At 42.3% G+C, this 14,663-nt stretch overlaps 2 protein-coding genes across 4 annotated transcripts; both read left to right on the top strand.

Moving 5' to 3' along the window:
* The first annotated feature begins 45 nt into the window (after window positions 1–45).
* ZUFSP (zinc finger with UFM1 specific peptidase domain) lies at window positions 46–12,361 on the top strand. 3 transcript variants are annotated; one of them, XM_019537951.1, is made up of 9 exons: window positions 47–423; window positions 3,074–3,181; window positions 4,771–4,880; window positions 6,527–6,695; window positions 7,710–7,898; window positions 8,239–8,407; window positions 9,581–9,732; window positions 9,994–10,214; window positions 12,055–12,361. In XM_019537951.1, the coding sequence occupies exons 1-9, from the start codon at window positions 99–101 to the stop codon at window positions 12,100–12,102; spliced, it is 1,491 nt and encodes a 496-aa protein (XP_019393496.1). In that variant the 5' UTR covers window positions 47–98; the 3' UTR covers window positions 12,103–12,361. The 3 variants fall into 3 exon arrangements, with proteins under 3 accessions (XP_019393497.1, XP_019393496.1, XP_019393495.1); XM_019537950.1 differs by lacking the exon at window positions 12,055–12,361 and having other exon boundaries at window positions 9,994–10,981; XM_019537952.1 differs by lacking the exons at window positions 7,710–7,898; window positions 12,055–12,361 and having other exon boundaries at window positions 46–423; window positions 9,994–10,981.
* Window positions 12,362–12,650: 289 nt separating this feature from the next.
* DHRS1 (dehydrogenase/reductase 1) lies at window positions 12,651–14,389 on the top strand. The gene has a single exon (XM_019537949.1). The coding sequence runs from the start codon at window positions 12,689–12,691 to the stop codon at window positions 13,673–13,675; it is 987 nt and encodes a 328-aa protein (XP_019393494.1). The 5' UTR covers window positions 12,651–12,688; the 3' UTR covers window positions 13,676–14,389.
* Window positions 14,390–14,663: the final 274 nt, after the last annotated feature.

The following is a 14,663-nucleotide window of genomic DNA, read 5'->3' as shown; positions in this document are numbered from 1 at the left end:
ACTGCGCGCATGCGCCCTGCCGGCGCAGAAGCGGAAGCGGAAAGGAGTTCAGCTCCCGACTGTTACCGGAGTCCTGGTACCGGTTGGGCGCCCCAGGGATGCCGGTGTGCGACGTGTGCGGGCAGGAGCTGGCGTCGGAGTCGGAGGTGCGGAGCCACCTGGCGCGGGTGCACCTGGGGCCTGGCCCGCCCTGCCCGCTCTGCGGCTTCCTTGCCGGCGGCTACGACCAGCTGCGCCGCCACATCGACGCCGCGCACCCCGAGCCGGGGCCTCAAAACTCCCGCCCGCCGGGGGCTGCGGCGGCGGCTCCCGGGCCCGGTCCGCCCGCGTGCTCCATCTGCGGGGAGGCGGCGGCGTCGGCCCCGGGGCTGGAGGCGCACCTGCGAGCCCGGCACGGCCGCCTGCTGCTCGCCACCGCCCCAGGTGAGGCCCATCCCGGGGGTGGCGCCCGGACTCAACCCTGCTTCCCGCCGCTGCGGTCTACAGAGCCGCCTTGCATTGGGGGGAAGGGAGGATCATGCCACGGGGTGGTTTGGGACATCACGGGAGGAGCCAGGAGGCCTCTCACGTGAGTTTGTGTATCTTACTAGGGCTCTGATTAGCATAAAAATCATGGGAAGTTAGGGTTGTCAGGAACCTCTAGGCCAACCCCCTGCTGAAAGCAGGACCAGTCCAAATTAGATCACCCCAGCCAAAGCTCTGTCTAGCAGGGTCTTAAAAACTTTCAAGAGTGGAGATTCACCTCTTCCCTGGGATAGGGAGAGCTGGAGGCAGGGCAGGCACTGAGAGAGGTGGTTCTCAATAGTGTTGTGTGACACCCCTCGGGTGCACCGAGGTGGCAGCCTTGCCCTGTGTGCAGGACTGATGTGCATGCTCCTGCTGTCTGGTGGATAAAGCCAGGTACAAGAAGAGCTGCAGTTCTGGAAAGGGGGTGCAGGCAGTGAGGTGCACAGTCTCATATAAAGTGACACGTAAGCAGAAGAGAGAATCCCTAGCTCCTGTGGAGTAAAGTGTTTAGCAGGGATTTGGTAGATTAGGAGCCATGAAGTCAATCAACTTTGGTCCTGCTTTGAGCTGGGAATTACACTAGATGACCTCCTGTGGTCCCTTTCAGCCATCATTTTCTATGACTCCCTCTGCACGACCTGACTAGAAACGCTGTTGCCGCTGTCAGGGTGGTTGGTTTTAAACTCTGGGTGGAGCAGGAATCAGAAGAGTGCAAGTTTTCCCTCCCCTGGATCTGCCCCCGAAGTCAGGCCGAAGGTGCAGAAGGGGGAACTTTCATCACTGCTATGTACGATGTCGTTTTGTAGCTTCTGAGGAAGTTGCGTGTTGGCTAGGAAAGCTCATGCCTCTCTGAACTAGTCAGCCTCTAATGCAGCACTTACTAAACTGTAAAGAGTCAGGGAACCCCTCCATAACTCTGTTTTAATTTGCATTTTCCCCACTCCCCTCTTAGAAGCAGGGACAGTTGCACTGGTGCATCACTGTTGTCAGGAGGAGCAGGGGTGGGGAGCAGACCAAGAAAAGCTGTGCCCCAAGCCAGCTTTAGGGTTACCAGAGAGCAGGAAGAGTGTGCACATTCTGGGCTGGCTGTACAGCAGGCGTGTGGGGCATTTTGACCTGGAGACAAGTGCACTCAGTTGAGAAGCGCTGAGGAAAGGTGAGGCAGCACCAAGAGTGGCTTTCATCCAGGGGTGCTATTACATTCAAAACAGTGTTGTAACCACTACCTTACTCGCTGACGGTTCAGAGATGCTATGAATGGGCATAACATGTAGTATGGAAGATGCCCTCCTGCCCTTCCTGTTGATGGCTTCAGATTAACAAGCTAACTGCCTCTGCATTGGTGAATAGGAATTTTGTGTCGGGTAGAACTGGGTTCTATCACTGTGTCACCCTTGATTGATTTCAAAGTGCAGTTATATATATTCTTTAGCATGTAAAACACTGAAAATATGAAGGTATATAGAGTGATATAGTTCCATAAATAATACTAGGCATGTCTCTGCTGGTCCCATTAATTTAAGAACATACTTGTTAAACCAGGAGAGAACTCCTGCAGGATTTCTAGAGTGCTGCACAGCTTTGTGGAATTTAGGACTCATTTTCTGAGGGAAGCCACAGGCTTGGCTTACTGACTGCTAAGAGCTCTTGCTTGCATTTAGCATCATTTGTCACTATATTCCTATACCAATGTCCCTCAGGTCTTACATGTCTGAAGATGTGTCTGAAGATGTACTCAGAGTGAAACTGAACAATTGATAAAAGAAAGCACATTCTTGTCCCTGTGCTAAAACTGTTGTTTTTTTTTAAAACTCAGTGGGATGCCAAAAAGTTATAGAAAAACTTTTTTTTTCAATTTTGTTGCTTTCTCCCTTATTAAAGCTTGAGCAGAATCCTACTCTGGCCTTCTGGTTCTTTAGAGATATTTGGTAAATACAAGACAGACAAGCTTTTATTATTAGAAATGTATTTCTAATACCAAAAATATATATATTTGGAGTTATGATAAGAAATCTCCTGGTATGCTTAACAGAGAATGATGAGAAAGGAACAAACTAATTTTTTTTGTTGTTGTTTCCATGACATCTGTATTGTATCTTCAAAAATGAAGGCCAGGAACTAGTTTATGAAAAACGAGTGTTCCTTTCCTGGATCGTTGAAATATCTGGTACTGAAGAGTAGATCTTTTAAGTCTGTTAAAGTCTGTTTTATAATTTAAGGTGTCTGGTAACAATTGTAATCTCCTACAGTTAAATCAAACATCATATTATGCTTGATGGAAAAATAAAATCCCTCAGCTAACAGATTTGTTCGTAAGTGTTTACTTTAATTAATGTACAGGTAATATTTGCTTTGTCGTAAGGCATTAGTTACTCTGTTGAAATCATGTTACTAGTAAATTCTATTTTTTATTTTGCATTGATTTAAAGTGAATAAAGTACTAGCTTTTTCGGCATAGAAAGCACATTGTTGCTGCTTTTTTTTGTTTGATTTTTATGGACCAAATAATTAGCTCACCGATCTTACACACAGTACTACTCTCACGTAATTTGTTTTTCAAATACAGGAAACAAACAGCTCTATGAATGTCCAATGTGTGATCTTGTTTGTGCAAGCTCTCAGATTCTCCAAGAACATGTTGATTTACACTTAGAGGAGTGTAGCTTCTTGGAAGGTAGGTAGAAAGATCAAAAGGTGATGTTGGCAAAAAGCGGTTAAATTGATTCTAGGTTTCATACCTACAAAAAAAAAATACAATCGTTTATACTTTGCTTAAAATTTGCCTCAGTTATTTAAAAAATTGGTATTTAACTTTATGGCTATGTCTGTATTGATCCCATTTTCAAAAATTAAATGTAATCAGTTAGTAATAAATACCTATAGCTACAATTTTACAACACACAACAGTTAGTGAAAACAGCACTACTTGGTATGGAACTGCCAAGGGTATGCATTGACATGTTTGCATTTTACTTACTACGCAATAGATCTACTTAATAGTTTTAATATTCTCCAGCTCTTTAAAATACAACAGTCTAATATCACACATTTTGAAATTTCACATATATAAGTATCCACAGGTCAGGTGATTTTTTTTTTAAAAGTCATTTTTGGCATCTCGGATCTAAATTGCCCATGATTCTTATTCTGTCAGAAGTTAGTAATGATTTATCAGCTGTTTCTGTTCTCTGATATTTTCTCATTGGTACTCCAGTTCTGGGCAGCTCCTGTGAAATTCTGTTCAGTCCCTTACCTCAGCTCTATCTGTGTTCACTTTAATCTGTGTCATTCAGCACTTCATGGACCTGAAAGTTTGCCAGTAAGCTTCCTGGTCTTTTGAAATTAAGTCCAAAAGATGTGGGTTTCTCTTTAGCAAGCTCAGGCAAGAAAGAAGGCTGAAGCTAAACATGAATGAAGCAGATCAGCTGTGCAGTGATGCAGTTTACCCAGAGGCATCCCTGGAGATTCCAGGGGTGGTTCTGTGGGCCCTCATAAAGAGATATTGGGGCACTGGGGATTTCTTATGTCCCATTCCTCCACACCAGGAGCCTGCAAACTTTCCTCGCTTCAGGAGATTGTGGGCAGGTCTCTGTAAGATGAGAACCTCAGCTTCCCTGTTTTCTCTAAGTGGGAAAAGCTGGGCAGATGCTCTGAGGGCTTGAGGGTCTCTCAGGCTCCCAGAACACTTGTCTGTGGCAGCCAGAGAGTGCATATATAAATTTTAATGGCAGCACAAATGAGTCATCAAGTGACATCTGTTTCCATTCTAAAAGAGCTGATCAGAGAAGGCTTTTCCTTACTAGTAGAAGGGCGGGTTACTTGTAACAGCTCTTTCAATCTCACCAATAACATCTGTACTCTTACTTGAGTTTAGGTGCACCTTCAACATTATTAATAATTGTATAAATGTGGGAGATGTCTCCCCAAAATATTAACATAGTTATCAGGTACTTCCTGTTGATGTACTTACAAAAATTAAATTGGTGTTGGCTGTCAACCAACTCGCTTTTTACATGCTTTATTATTAAAATGCAAATGAACAAATATTCCTTAGCTTTGAAAGGTTCTTTCAGTTAAATGTATCCCTGCATCTGACCAGTATCTAGTTTCTCAAAATCATTCTCAAACACGCAATCTAGCATCTGAGTTCTTAAGTTTTTTTTATATAGAGAGAAAACTGCATTTACTATCCTTTTCCTGTTTGTGTATGCAAATGAAGTTAAATATAAACTTTGTCAACTCTTTCTTGAATATTACCATTAGGTATAAATGTAGGTGATTTAGAATTGGCTCGGCAGCTCCAAGATGAAGAAGATAGACAGCAACGATTAGAAGAAGTGAAAAAGGAGAAGGAAGAATTTAAAAAACTACAGGTACAGAAAATTTGCCATGGTATTCAAATGATAAAAACTGGGGTGGTAGGAAAGAATTATCATCACCAGTGGGGTATCATACAGTTGTGTGTATTCTGCTTATATGTCTTGCTGTTCACCAATTTTCATATTATGTCAATTAAACTAAGTGCAGACAGTTAACTAATAAAATAAAAATAATAGAGCTGAAGGTGAGACTTGGAGCCATTTCCATGAGTGAGAACATTTGTCCTTATTTTCTGTTGTAGTCTGTGGTAGTCACTTTGCAGAATTGTCTGAACCTAGAGTTTTTGAATTTGGTATCTTACTACATGTACTGTAGATGTATGCAAAGAAAAAGTGTGTGCATCATAAATTGGGATTGTACCATAAAGTAAGTTGCACATTCCTTATGATATATCAAGAAAACAGTCTAATAGATGGTTAATGATATCATCAGTTGGGCTCTAGCTTGGATTGGGCTGAATCTGACTACTGTTTTGAGTTGAGAAACATTAAGTAAACAAATGTATCAGCTGAATGTCATGTTTCATTACCCTAGTGACTCACTGTTAACAATTTTTTGAGTAATGAATTTTCAGTATATGTTATTTAACCATGATTAGATTGATTGTATAGTTGGATATTACAAGAAAACTGCTGTATAGTAGTTGGACTAAAATTAAGCTGTTTGGATGGCATGGGAGCAATGTTTATTGTAATGTAATAAAAGGTTTAACCTGCCTGTCCATAACACTTTTGCTCAAGTGCACACATTTGGTCAGGGCAGGGGGCAGGGGCTGGACCTGGTTGCATGCGGCTGGATGTGGAATGGCGGCATCACCAGACAGTGGGTGGTGGCAGCAGCTGCTGTGTGCAAGTTTCTCTCCCCCCACCGGAGCTGGGGTGGTGGTTGGCGGTCCTCCAACACCCCCTTCCTCCTGTCATTCTTGACAGACAACTGGCTAGTATATAATAAGCCTCTAACTTCTGCATCATGAGACAGTTGCCTTTATGGGGAGGAATAGGAACGGACTTGGGAGTCTGGCTACACTGAATTCTAAATTTGTCCTTACCAGCAGCTGATTTGTGGATTTGAACAAGTCACCTCACCCTTCTATCTTGCTTTTTTCTTGAACCTTAAATATGTGAATAATTTCCCTGGACCTTATAAAGGATATTCATTCTTACTGTGCTTTTATCGTGCAAAGCACTTAGGTGTCATACTACTATTAACATTACGTTGTGTTTGCATGTAGTAGTTATTACATTAAAAAGTATGAATTTAAAATTCATTGGTTCAGAAACTTGTGTTAGATCTAGATTCATTATAAACTCATAAACTGGTAGGGTTTATTAGTATAAATTTTATTAAAATATATTTTATAATGTTAATATGTTGTAACTTCCTTATGTGCTAGAACTGAATAGTTACTGAACGCATTCTTTTCACAGACACAGGTTTTCTAGCAGATTTAGACTGGAAGTGATAATTACATACTTGCTTTTTAAGTACAAAATACCCTCTGCCAGAAGTTCAGCTCTATGGTTTTCTATCTCTAAATCAGTGTAATGAATTTGTTATCTATGCCTGTTAATTTCATTCTTTTTCATTGCCCGGTCTGCAGAAGGAAAAATGTTAGTGATTCATGTTTTGTATGTAACAGAGACAATATGGTTTGGACAATTCTGGTGGCTATAAGCAGCAATTTCTGAAGAACATGGAGAGGGAAGTGAATAGAGGAAGAATGCAGCCTTTTGAATATCATAAGAGGAAGACGGATATGATGGAATCTTTGGCTTTTGGTGTAGATGATGGAAAAACAAAGACCTCAGGTCAGTACTGAAACTCTGTTGCTGAAGGAAGAGGAAATCTTAAAAGAGGAAATCTTACTACTTTTTGTTAATCCAGTTTCACCATGACTAAAGGTCTTTACTATCAGATTACTATGCCTGACATATATTCTTGTCCTTATTCCTTGTGTAGTTGGTAGTCAAATTGTATCAGGTTGCTAATATCCTGGCCACCCAAGTTAGTTTGCAAAGTTGTTCCCTAGGTTCTTGAATGGTGTAGTAATTAATTAAACCCTGTGAACTTCAACTAGCCTTCTGGCCAAATTCTCTTTTTTTAACAGAGATTCTTTTTTTTTTTTTAATGGATGGTCCAAAAACTTGAAAGAGTTATTTATTTAGACACAATATATGCCAGTATTATTCACATCCCTACTTTGGTTCCCAGTCTGCATTTTTATCCATATGCTGTTATTTTTTCATGAAGTGGTACTCTAGTAATGTTAGAAAATACACTTGATGTATTTGGATTCTTAAAATGCTTCCAAAGATCCAGATTCAACATGACTTGGTATGAGACCCAATTTGTCCAATATGTAGATGACTTGAATTTAAGGCCTGATAGGGGCATGTTCTGCTTCCTGCTTGGCTTAGACTGACATGTACTCTCCCGCCACCTGTGAGAGGTGTGGGAGAGAAACAGTACACTGGGATTGTGGAGGTTGGTTCTGTATCTCTTGCATGTACAGAAGTTCTGTTTCCTGAGAGAATCTCTGGAGATCCACTTCACTTAGTTTGTTGCCAAGTTATTTTTGCCAAGTTATAAATTTTTCTCCCAGCATAAAAGAAGTGGTCACTCAGGGAGAAAAATGAGTTTCTATATACTCATGGTTTCTCCAGAAGGAACAGGGACTCTCCCTGGAGAAACTGAACGTCTGTCCAAGCCCTTAATTTATTCACTTGCTTTTATGTCAAGAGAGCCTGCCTTTACAGATTATTGCGTATTGTTTAAGATAAACTTCACATTCTCTCTCTCTCTCTCTCTCTCTCTCTTTTAAGGTGTCATTGAAGCACTATGCAAGTACTATCAAAATGAATTCAAAGATGTAAGGTGCATATGGCTTTCTGTAGGAGTGGATCACTTCAGCTCATCCTTGGGAGACAGGGGCTGGGGCTGTGGTTACAGAAACTTCCAAATGTTGCTTTCTTCATTATTGAAGAATGACGTGTATAATGATTGCTTGCAAGGTATATTTTAGCAGTGAGCTAATATTTTACATAACCTTTGTATAAAATATTTTGATTCCTCAGATTGATGGTGTGATCTTTAATATGGAATAGATTACTGATATTTAAGTTGTTTCCTTGGTATTAATATGTTCTAGAACAATTAGAGAGACCAATGCTTGAGTAGTGATGTTTGAACTTAAGGGAGATAAGAGCTAAAACTACCCAGTGTATTTTCATACCGCAATTCTTCTTTTAAGACTGGAAGTCTTAATATGCATTTCTTCTAATATTCATGGAATTATCAGAATTGGTTTGCTCATTGCAACTCAGTGGTTTGGTTTGTGTTATTTTATTTCAGATCATACATTAATTCCCAGTATACCAAAAATTCAATCCATGATTGAGGATGCTTGGAAAGAAGGTTTTGACCCTCAAGGAGCATCTCACTTCAATAATAGATTACGTGGTACAAAGGCATGGATAGGAGCATGTGAAATTTATTCCCTGTTAACCAGTCTTAGGTTAAAGTAAGTACAGCCATTGGTAAAGTCCCAGCACTCTTTCCTGCCTAGGCAGAGGGTCAGAATCAATGATCTGTTGAGGTCCCTCCCAACCCTAGCATCTATGAATCTATAATAATCTTAATAGGCTTAGTCTGGAACTTGCTCAAGCAGTAAATAGCATCTTAAATAACAACATGCACCAGTTTTCTATAGCAGTGATTCCCTACATACCCGTGTTAGCCCGTAACATTTCTCCCAGACAACCAATTGGGCCTTATCAGGGTTTTAACTGAAAAGGTTTGGCAAGCCAAGTGCAATCCATGGACTGCTGCCCGTGGCCACTGTTAAATTGTGATCGTCAGTTTATATTTTCAGAGCTAGTGGTCTACCTTGTCTAGTCCCTTTAATAGTCTACATTTTATCAGTAGTTAAGATATATGTTTGTCTTTATTTGCATATGCATAAGCCACTTTGATCCATTCAGGTCATCATAACTTGTGTTTAATCCTAGTTTTCATTGAGAGAAAAGCAAGACTAAGCCATTCAGCTGTGTAGTTTATACAACTTCATTGTGTTAAAACGAGCCAGGTCATAACCGCATGTAAGCCCTATACAAGACACTTTATAATTGCGTAATTATGAATTATAGAGTGGTGAAAGCAACTATTCAGCTGAATAGAACTTTGTGTTCCATGTGTATAAAATATTTTAATTAAGAGCTTCATCTCCCTTAATGAGGATCGAGTTTTATGAACACATTTGAACTCCAGTTGTTGATCTGTGGTGCCAAAAGTTGCTACCACATAATCTATCTTAATGTATGATGTATTCCTGCCACTTCTGGATTATTCAGATTGAAGTTGAAGGGGTCATCATTAACTTTCTAATCAACTTTGGACTGAGACAACAAATAGAAAACTTCTGCCCAGGGGTTTCCTAACTGTGTGGTTTTAGCTTGAGTTTTTTTTTCTCAGTAAAACTGATTTTGAAAGCATGTCACTGATGTGTGTCTTCTAACAGTTTAATATGTAAGGTGTCTTCTGGTCCCACCCAATTACAAATCTAATATCTATCAGAACAATATCTTCTAAAGACAATAGTCAGTGTACAAAGGAAAGAGTAACCGCTACAAACCATTTTTTAAAAACTGGCTCTTTTATATCTTTCTTTGAGATCTCATTTGAAATGTCTTTATAGATGTCAAGTTATTGACTTTCACAAACCAACTGGCCCTATGGGTACACACCCTCGTTTATTTGAGTGGGTTTTGAGCTACTATTCTAGAGGCAGAGAAGATGGTGCAAAAGTTGTGTGTACCTCCAAGCCACCTCTCTACTTGCAGCACCAAGGTCAGTATCCTAAGTTTTAGTTTTATTTTATATCTTCATATATGTATTATCCCCTCCCTCTTTCTTCCCAGGCTTTTTTCCTATTCATCTAGATTTTTATATTTTTCTTTACTTAAAATAAGATTTCCATCAGAATGAAACTGCTATAATCAGCATTGAGTTCATTTGTGTTTTTTTTTATTTAACAAATAATAAATTAAGGGATAAAATAACTTCATGAATTGGCTAGCAAAATGACAATGAAAATTTCTTCTGAATTAGGTCATAGCCGTACCATTGTTGGAATAGAAGAGAAGAAGAATAGAACGTTATGTTTACTAATATTTGACCCAGGGTGCCCTTTGCAAGAAATGCAGAAGCTGTTAAGACACAACGGTGATGTCACCTTTCCGAAGCAACTTCGGAAATTTGTGGGTAGCTTAAAAGATAAGCAGTACCAAATAGTGTCTTTAGATGGTGTACTTTCACCGGAAGAAAAAACGGTAAGTATTCCAGAAAGCAACTTGAACTTACTGAAAAATAATAAAGTTTCCTCTCTCCTTTCAGTTCTCTGTCAACAGAATTGTTCTGTTCTTTTTTTCTCCCCCCCACCTTTATCCTTCACGAATAAAGATGGCAGCTTTCATACACATTCTTAAACTACAGAGTATCCATTTCCTAGTCCAAATTTTAAAAAGAGTATTAATTTTGTCTCAAATATTATGAGACTTAAAAATTTTTAGTTTTTAGAAGTTTGCTGTTTTCCAGTATGTGTAAAACAAATTGTGTGCATATACAGAATGACTGCTACAAAGAATACACGCTTTCTAAGAAACAAAGAATACCAAATTTGAACTACAAAGGGTTTTTTCTTCAGATCTAGTTTCCAGTAGTAGATAACTTGTCAAGAACGCCAGTATCAGGTTGGTCATATGGAAATAATTAATAATTTTAATGCTGTTTTAAGCCACTTCTCATTGGACCTTATGTATCTTATATAGTACAAAAACAGAATTGAATTGTAGTTGAAATAATTTTAACATGGTTAACAAGAGCTGAGAAACGGTTTCTCACACAGCTAAAGTCTCAATAATTAAGCTTAAAGTATTGACTGAGGATCAAACTGGGTTTCCTATTCTCAAGACTGATTCTGTAGAGATGATTTCAGTGGAAGTTAGGTACTTCATGTCCTTTGTGGATCTGGGCCTGAGTGCTTTTGTTAGCAAGTTGCAAAGAGGTTAGCAAAATGTGCAAACAGTATGCAAAAAAACCCGATTTAAAATACCATTATGAAGGTTGCAAAAGTATTCAGACATTAGAAAGGAAAGACTTAAGGATACCAATGCAGTGTGTATTAGGTTCCCTTTTGCATGCATACACTCTCTTCAAGATGCAGTCACACCCTATTTTTCCATAGCATCATACCTCCTTCACCGTATTGGGTAATTTTTCACACTCTTTCTTTCTTTCAGTGGCGTAATCTCTCTAGCCTGCTCACTCAGTGTGTGGCCTGAGATTGTATATAATATACATTGTGAAAACCATGCAATGAATAGTATATGAAAAGAATTTCTTTATGACATTTCTAAGGTGCCTTCATCATAGTATTTATCTGCTTTGTAAGTGGTAGTGAACTGACTTCATGCCAACCCTGTGAAGTTAGATGCAAGTATTTGCATTTTTCATCTTGAGAAGAAAGGCACAAAGATAGGGTTAAAATCATGAAAATCTCCACTTTATTTTGGGCATCAAAATTGAAATGCAGAAATTTGATCTTGGCATATTTCAGTGCATTTTTAGCACCTTTGTGTATATTCAGGGCACAGCTATAGTCCACTACAGATGAATCGTCCATGTTCTGCACTTCTGTATATCATGACTTCGTTGAGTCTTTTTTTGGTACCCAGGGCATAAATGTACAATTGAACCAACATTTAATAGATAAGTCATTAAGTGACCTGTATACTATTGGTTAAGAGCTGTGTGAGAGAAGTGGGTATAGAATCTACTTATTTGGTGCAGTTCAGTTGCCTTTATCAAACCCCCCCCCTTCTCTTCCTGAAACACTCTGCCTCATCTGTTTACAAAAAAAAATTGTTGTCATCCTACATATGCAGGGATGCTCTGTACACAGTGTTATATGATTTCTCTAACAATCCATTTTATGTACTAGATGAGGTAGAGGAGCTCTAGAATAAAAGATACTGGGCACTCTCAACTCTAATACTGTTCTAAAATTGTTTTGGTAATGCTAGTTTTTTGTTTTTTTTTTTAAATAAAGTCATTCATTTTATTTTTGTTCTATGATACCTTCCCCCCAACTGCCCCCCTTGTCTTTTTAAGACTCGACGTGAGGCTTCTCAGCTCTTCACCGCAGACAAGATCCCGTAAAAGCTGCCGCCTGCATTCCTGCACAATATTATGGATGTGAAACCTTAAAAGTCTTTCAACATGGCAATCAGCATGTGCTTTACATGTTAAGAAACTGTACAGCTTTTAATATTAAGATGAAAAATAAATTAAAGATTCCTATTTTTCTTAACAAACAGCTGTGGGCTTGTTCCTCTGACTTAAGAGGTGGAGATCGTGTTTATTATACATTAATAGTCACTGTGTGGTGAAATAGAGGGTCAGCTGTACAGGCAGCTGATTGCTCAGGTTTAGGTAGGTAAAAAAAGCAGCAAACTGCTTATGCTTGAACAACAGTACGGGAAACTAATTCCTACTCGCAGCCTTTCCTTCCTCCCTTGCGCCGTGTAAACCGAGTCGCCGTGGCGGATCCTAGCTCTCCACCGGCTTCGCTCACATGTCTCTTCTTGAGTCCCGACCTTTATTTGCTGCCTCCCAAAAGCACTCCAGCCAGGAGGCGCTGCTGCAGCGGGGACGGTTCCGGCCGCTCTGCGGAAGCGCCGGGCACAGGGGGCGGGGCCGGGAGCGGAGGTCGCGGCCACCACCAGTCAGTGCTGAGGCAGCGGCAATGGCGGGCGCCGGGCAGCTGTCGGGCCGCGTGTGCGTGGTGACCGGCGCGTCGCGGGGCGTGGGCAAGGGCATCGCGCTGCAGCTGGCGGCGGCGGGCGCTACCGTGTACGTGACGGGGCGGCGGGTCGAGGCGCTGGGGCGGGCGGCGGCCGAGGTGTCGGCCCGGGGCGGGCGCTGCGTGGCCGTGGCCTGCGACTCGTCGCAGGACGAGCAGGTGGCGAAGCTGCTGGAGCGGGTGCGGCAGGAGCAGGACGGCCGCCTGGATGTGCTGGTCAGCTGCGCCTTCTCCGGGGTGGACGCCGTGGCGGCGCAGCAGGGCCGGCCCTTCTGGGAAAGCCCGGCCGAGCTGTGGGACGACATCAACAACGTGGGGCTGCGGGGCCACTACCTGTGCCTGCGCCACGCCGCCCGCCTCATGGTGCAGGCGGGTCACGGGCTGCTCGTGGTGGTGTCGTCACCCGGCGGCCTGGGCTACATGTTCAATGTGCCCTACGGTGTGGGCAAGGCCGCCTGTGATCGCCTGGCAGCCGACTGTGCCCACGAACTGCGCGCGTACGGCGTGGCCTGCGTGGCTCTGTGGCCTGGGCTGGTGCGCACCGAGAAGGTGCTGGAAGAGCAGCAGGGCACGGGCCCGCTGGCCCAGAAGGTGCAGGCGATGGTGGGCATGTCGGAGAGCACCGAGGCCAGCGGCAAGTGCGTGGTGGCCCTGGCAGCTGACCCCCACGTCATGGCCCACAGCGGCAAGGTGCTGCTCACCCCTGACCTTGCCCGCCGCTACGGCTTCCGGGATGTGGATGGGAAGCCCGTCTTCAACTACATGGCGGTGCGCAACGTGCTGACCATGCTGAAGCCACAGCTGGCCCGCTTCTTCCGCTTCATCCCGGAGTGTCTCACCATCCCCAAATGGGTCCTTGCCCTCTATGCCAGCAAGTTCAGCGCCTACTCGGCCCTGGAGCCGGCCCCGCAGCCTAAGAAACAAGACTGACCGAACTGCAAATTACTTTTTTCAAAAAGATTTCCTACCCTTCCTTACCTCTTTCCATGAAAAAGTTTTCTCTTTCAGTGCCAGCCTCACAGGAGCTTGTTTTGAAGTGGGGCTCAAAGTGGGTGAGCTGAGACTGTCTGTCTCTTTTCTGGAGATTAAGGCAATTCTTGCCAATCTTTTAAATTCCCTCCCCCCTCCCCCAAAGTTTTGCAGGGATTGCTGCTTTCCTATTACTTCCCAGACCAAGGTAGCAGTTATTCCCACAAGTTTCCAGCCATCTGAGGATTGTAGACATTTTGTTTGGGGTCCAGTTGTTCACCTGTTTCCTAGAAGGCTAACTTCACAGTTAGCCTTTCTGCCTAGGAGTTTTGCAGTAGAACACTTAAAAAAAACCCTGTAGATTATGAGTGCACTTTAGCAGCCATAATCCACATTGTACCTAGTTATGCTGGTTTAGCCGTGATATTCTGAATGGATAATTGCCACATATATTAAAGACAGGATTATATCTTGGTTTCAGTGTATTTGGCTGGCTCATTTCCCTCCTCCTCACAGTCTTTATCATAGGCCTCAATGGATTCCTTGTGCTGTAACAGCTATGATCTTATTGAATTAACTGTAAAGCTGGGAGAGATGTGAGACAACCTTTCAGCCATGCCCTGCTGCATGTCTGGGGACCTGAGTTCTGAAGACTCAAGAAGAGGCAGTTTGGGCTTGAAAGCTCATCTCATGTCTTTCCCAGGTGGTCCAAAAAAGGTCCAGTGAAAGATATCGCCAAACAAGCGTTGCTTCTTGAGTATTCCCCTGGACCCCCTCAGCTGCAGCGGCACACCAGCCCTATCACATCATAACAGCTCACAGCTAGAAAATGACAGTCAGGCATGCCTTTCAAATATATTGTGAAGTTAGGAAAGCAGACTTCTTGGAGAAGCATTGAAGTTTGTTGAGGGATGGCTACACGCTTTAGCTTGCAGTTCTGCTCAAATAA

This window comes from Crocodylus porosus, unplaced genomic scaffold, assembly GCF_001723895.1.
Source record: "Crocodylus porosus isolate Cpor-Errol unplaced genomic scaffold, CroPor_comp1, whole genome shotgun sequence".
Lineage (NCBI taxonomy): Eukaryota > Metazoa > Chordata > Crocodylia > Crocodylidae > Crocodylus > Crocodylus porosus.
Note: the sequence above shows the minus strand (reverse complement) of the source record. Positions and strands in the feature narration are given on the sequence as shown.

Excerpts from the sequence above, each read along its gene's own strand:
- ZUFSP (XM_019537950.1), top strand. The coding sequence starts at position 99 with ATGCCGGTGTGCGACGTGTGCGGGCAGGAGCTGGCGTCGGAGTCGGAG. Across the intron at positions 3,182-4,770 it reads GGAGTGTAGCTTCTTGGAAG|GTATAAATGTAGGTGATTTA; the intron begins GTAGGTAGAAAG and ends TATTACCATTAG. Across the intron at positions 6,696-7,709 it reads TGGAAAAACAAAGACCTCAG|GTGTCATTGAAGCACTATGC; the intron begins GTCAGTACTGAA and ends CTCTCTTTTAAG.
- DHRS1 (XM_019537949.1), top strand. The coding sequence starts at position 12,689 with ATGGCGGGCGCCGGGCAGCTGTCGGGCCGCGTGTGCGTGGTGACCGGC.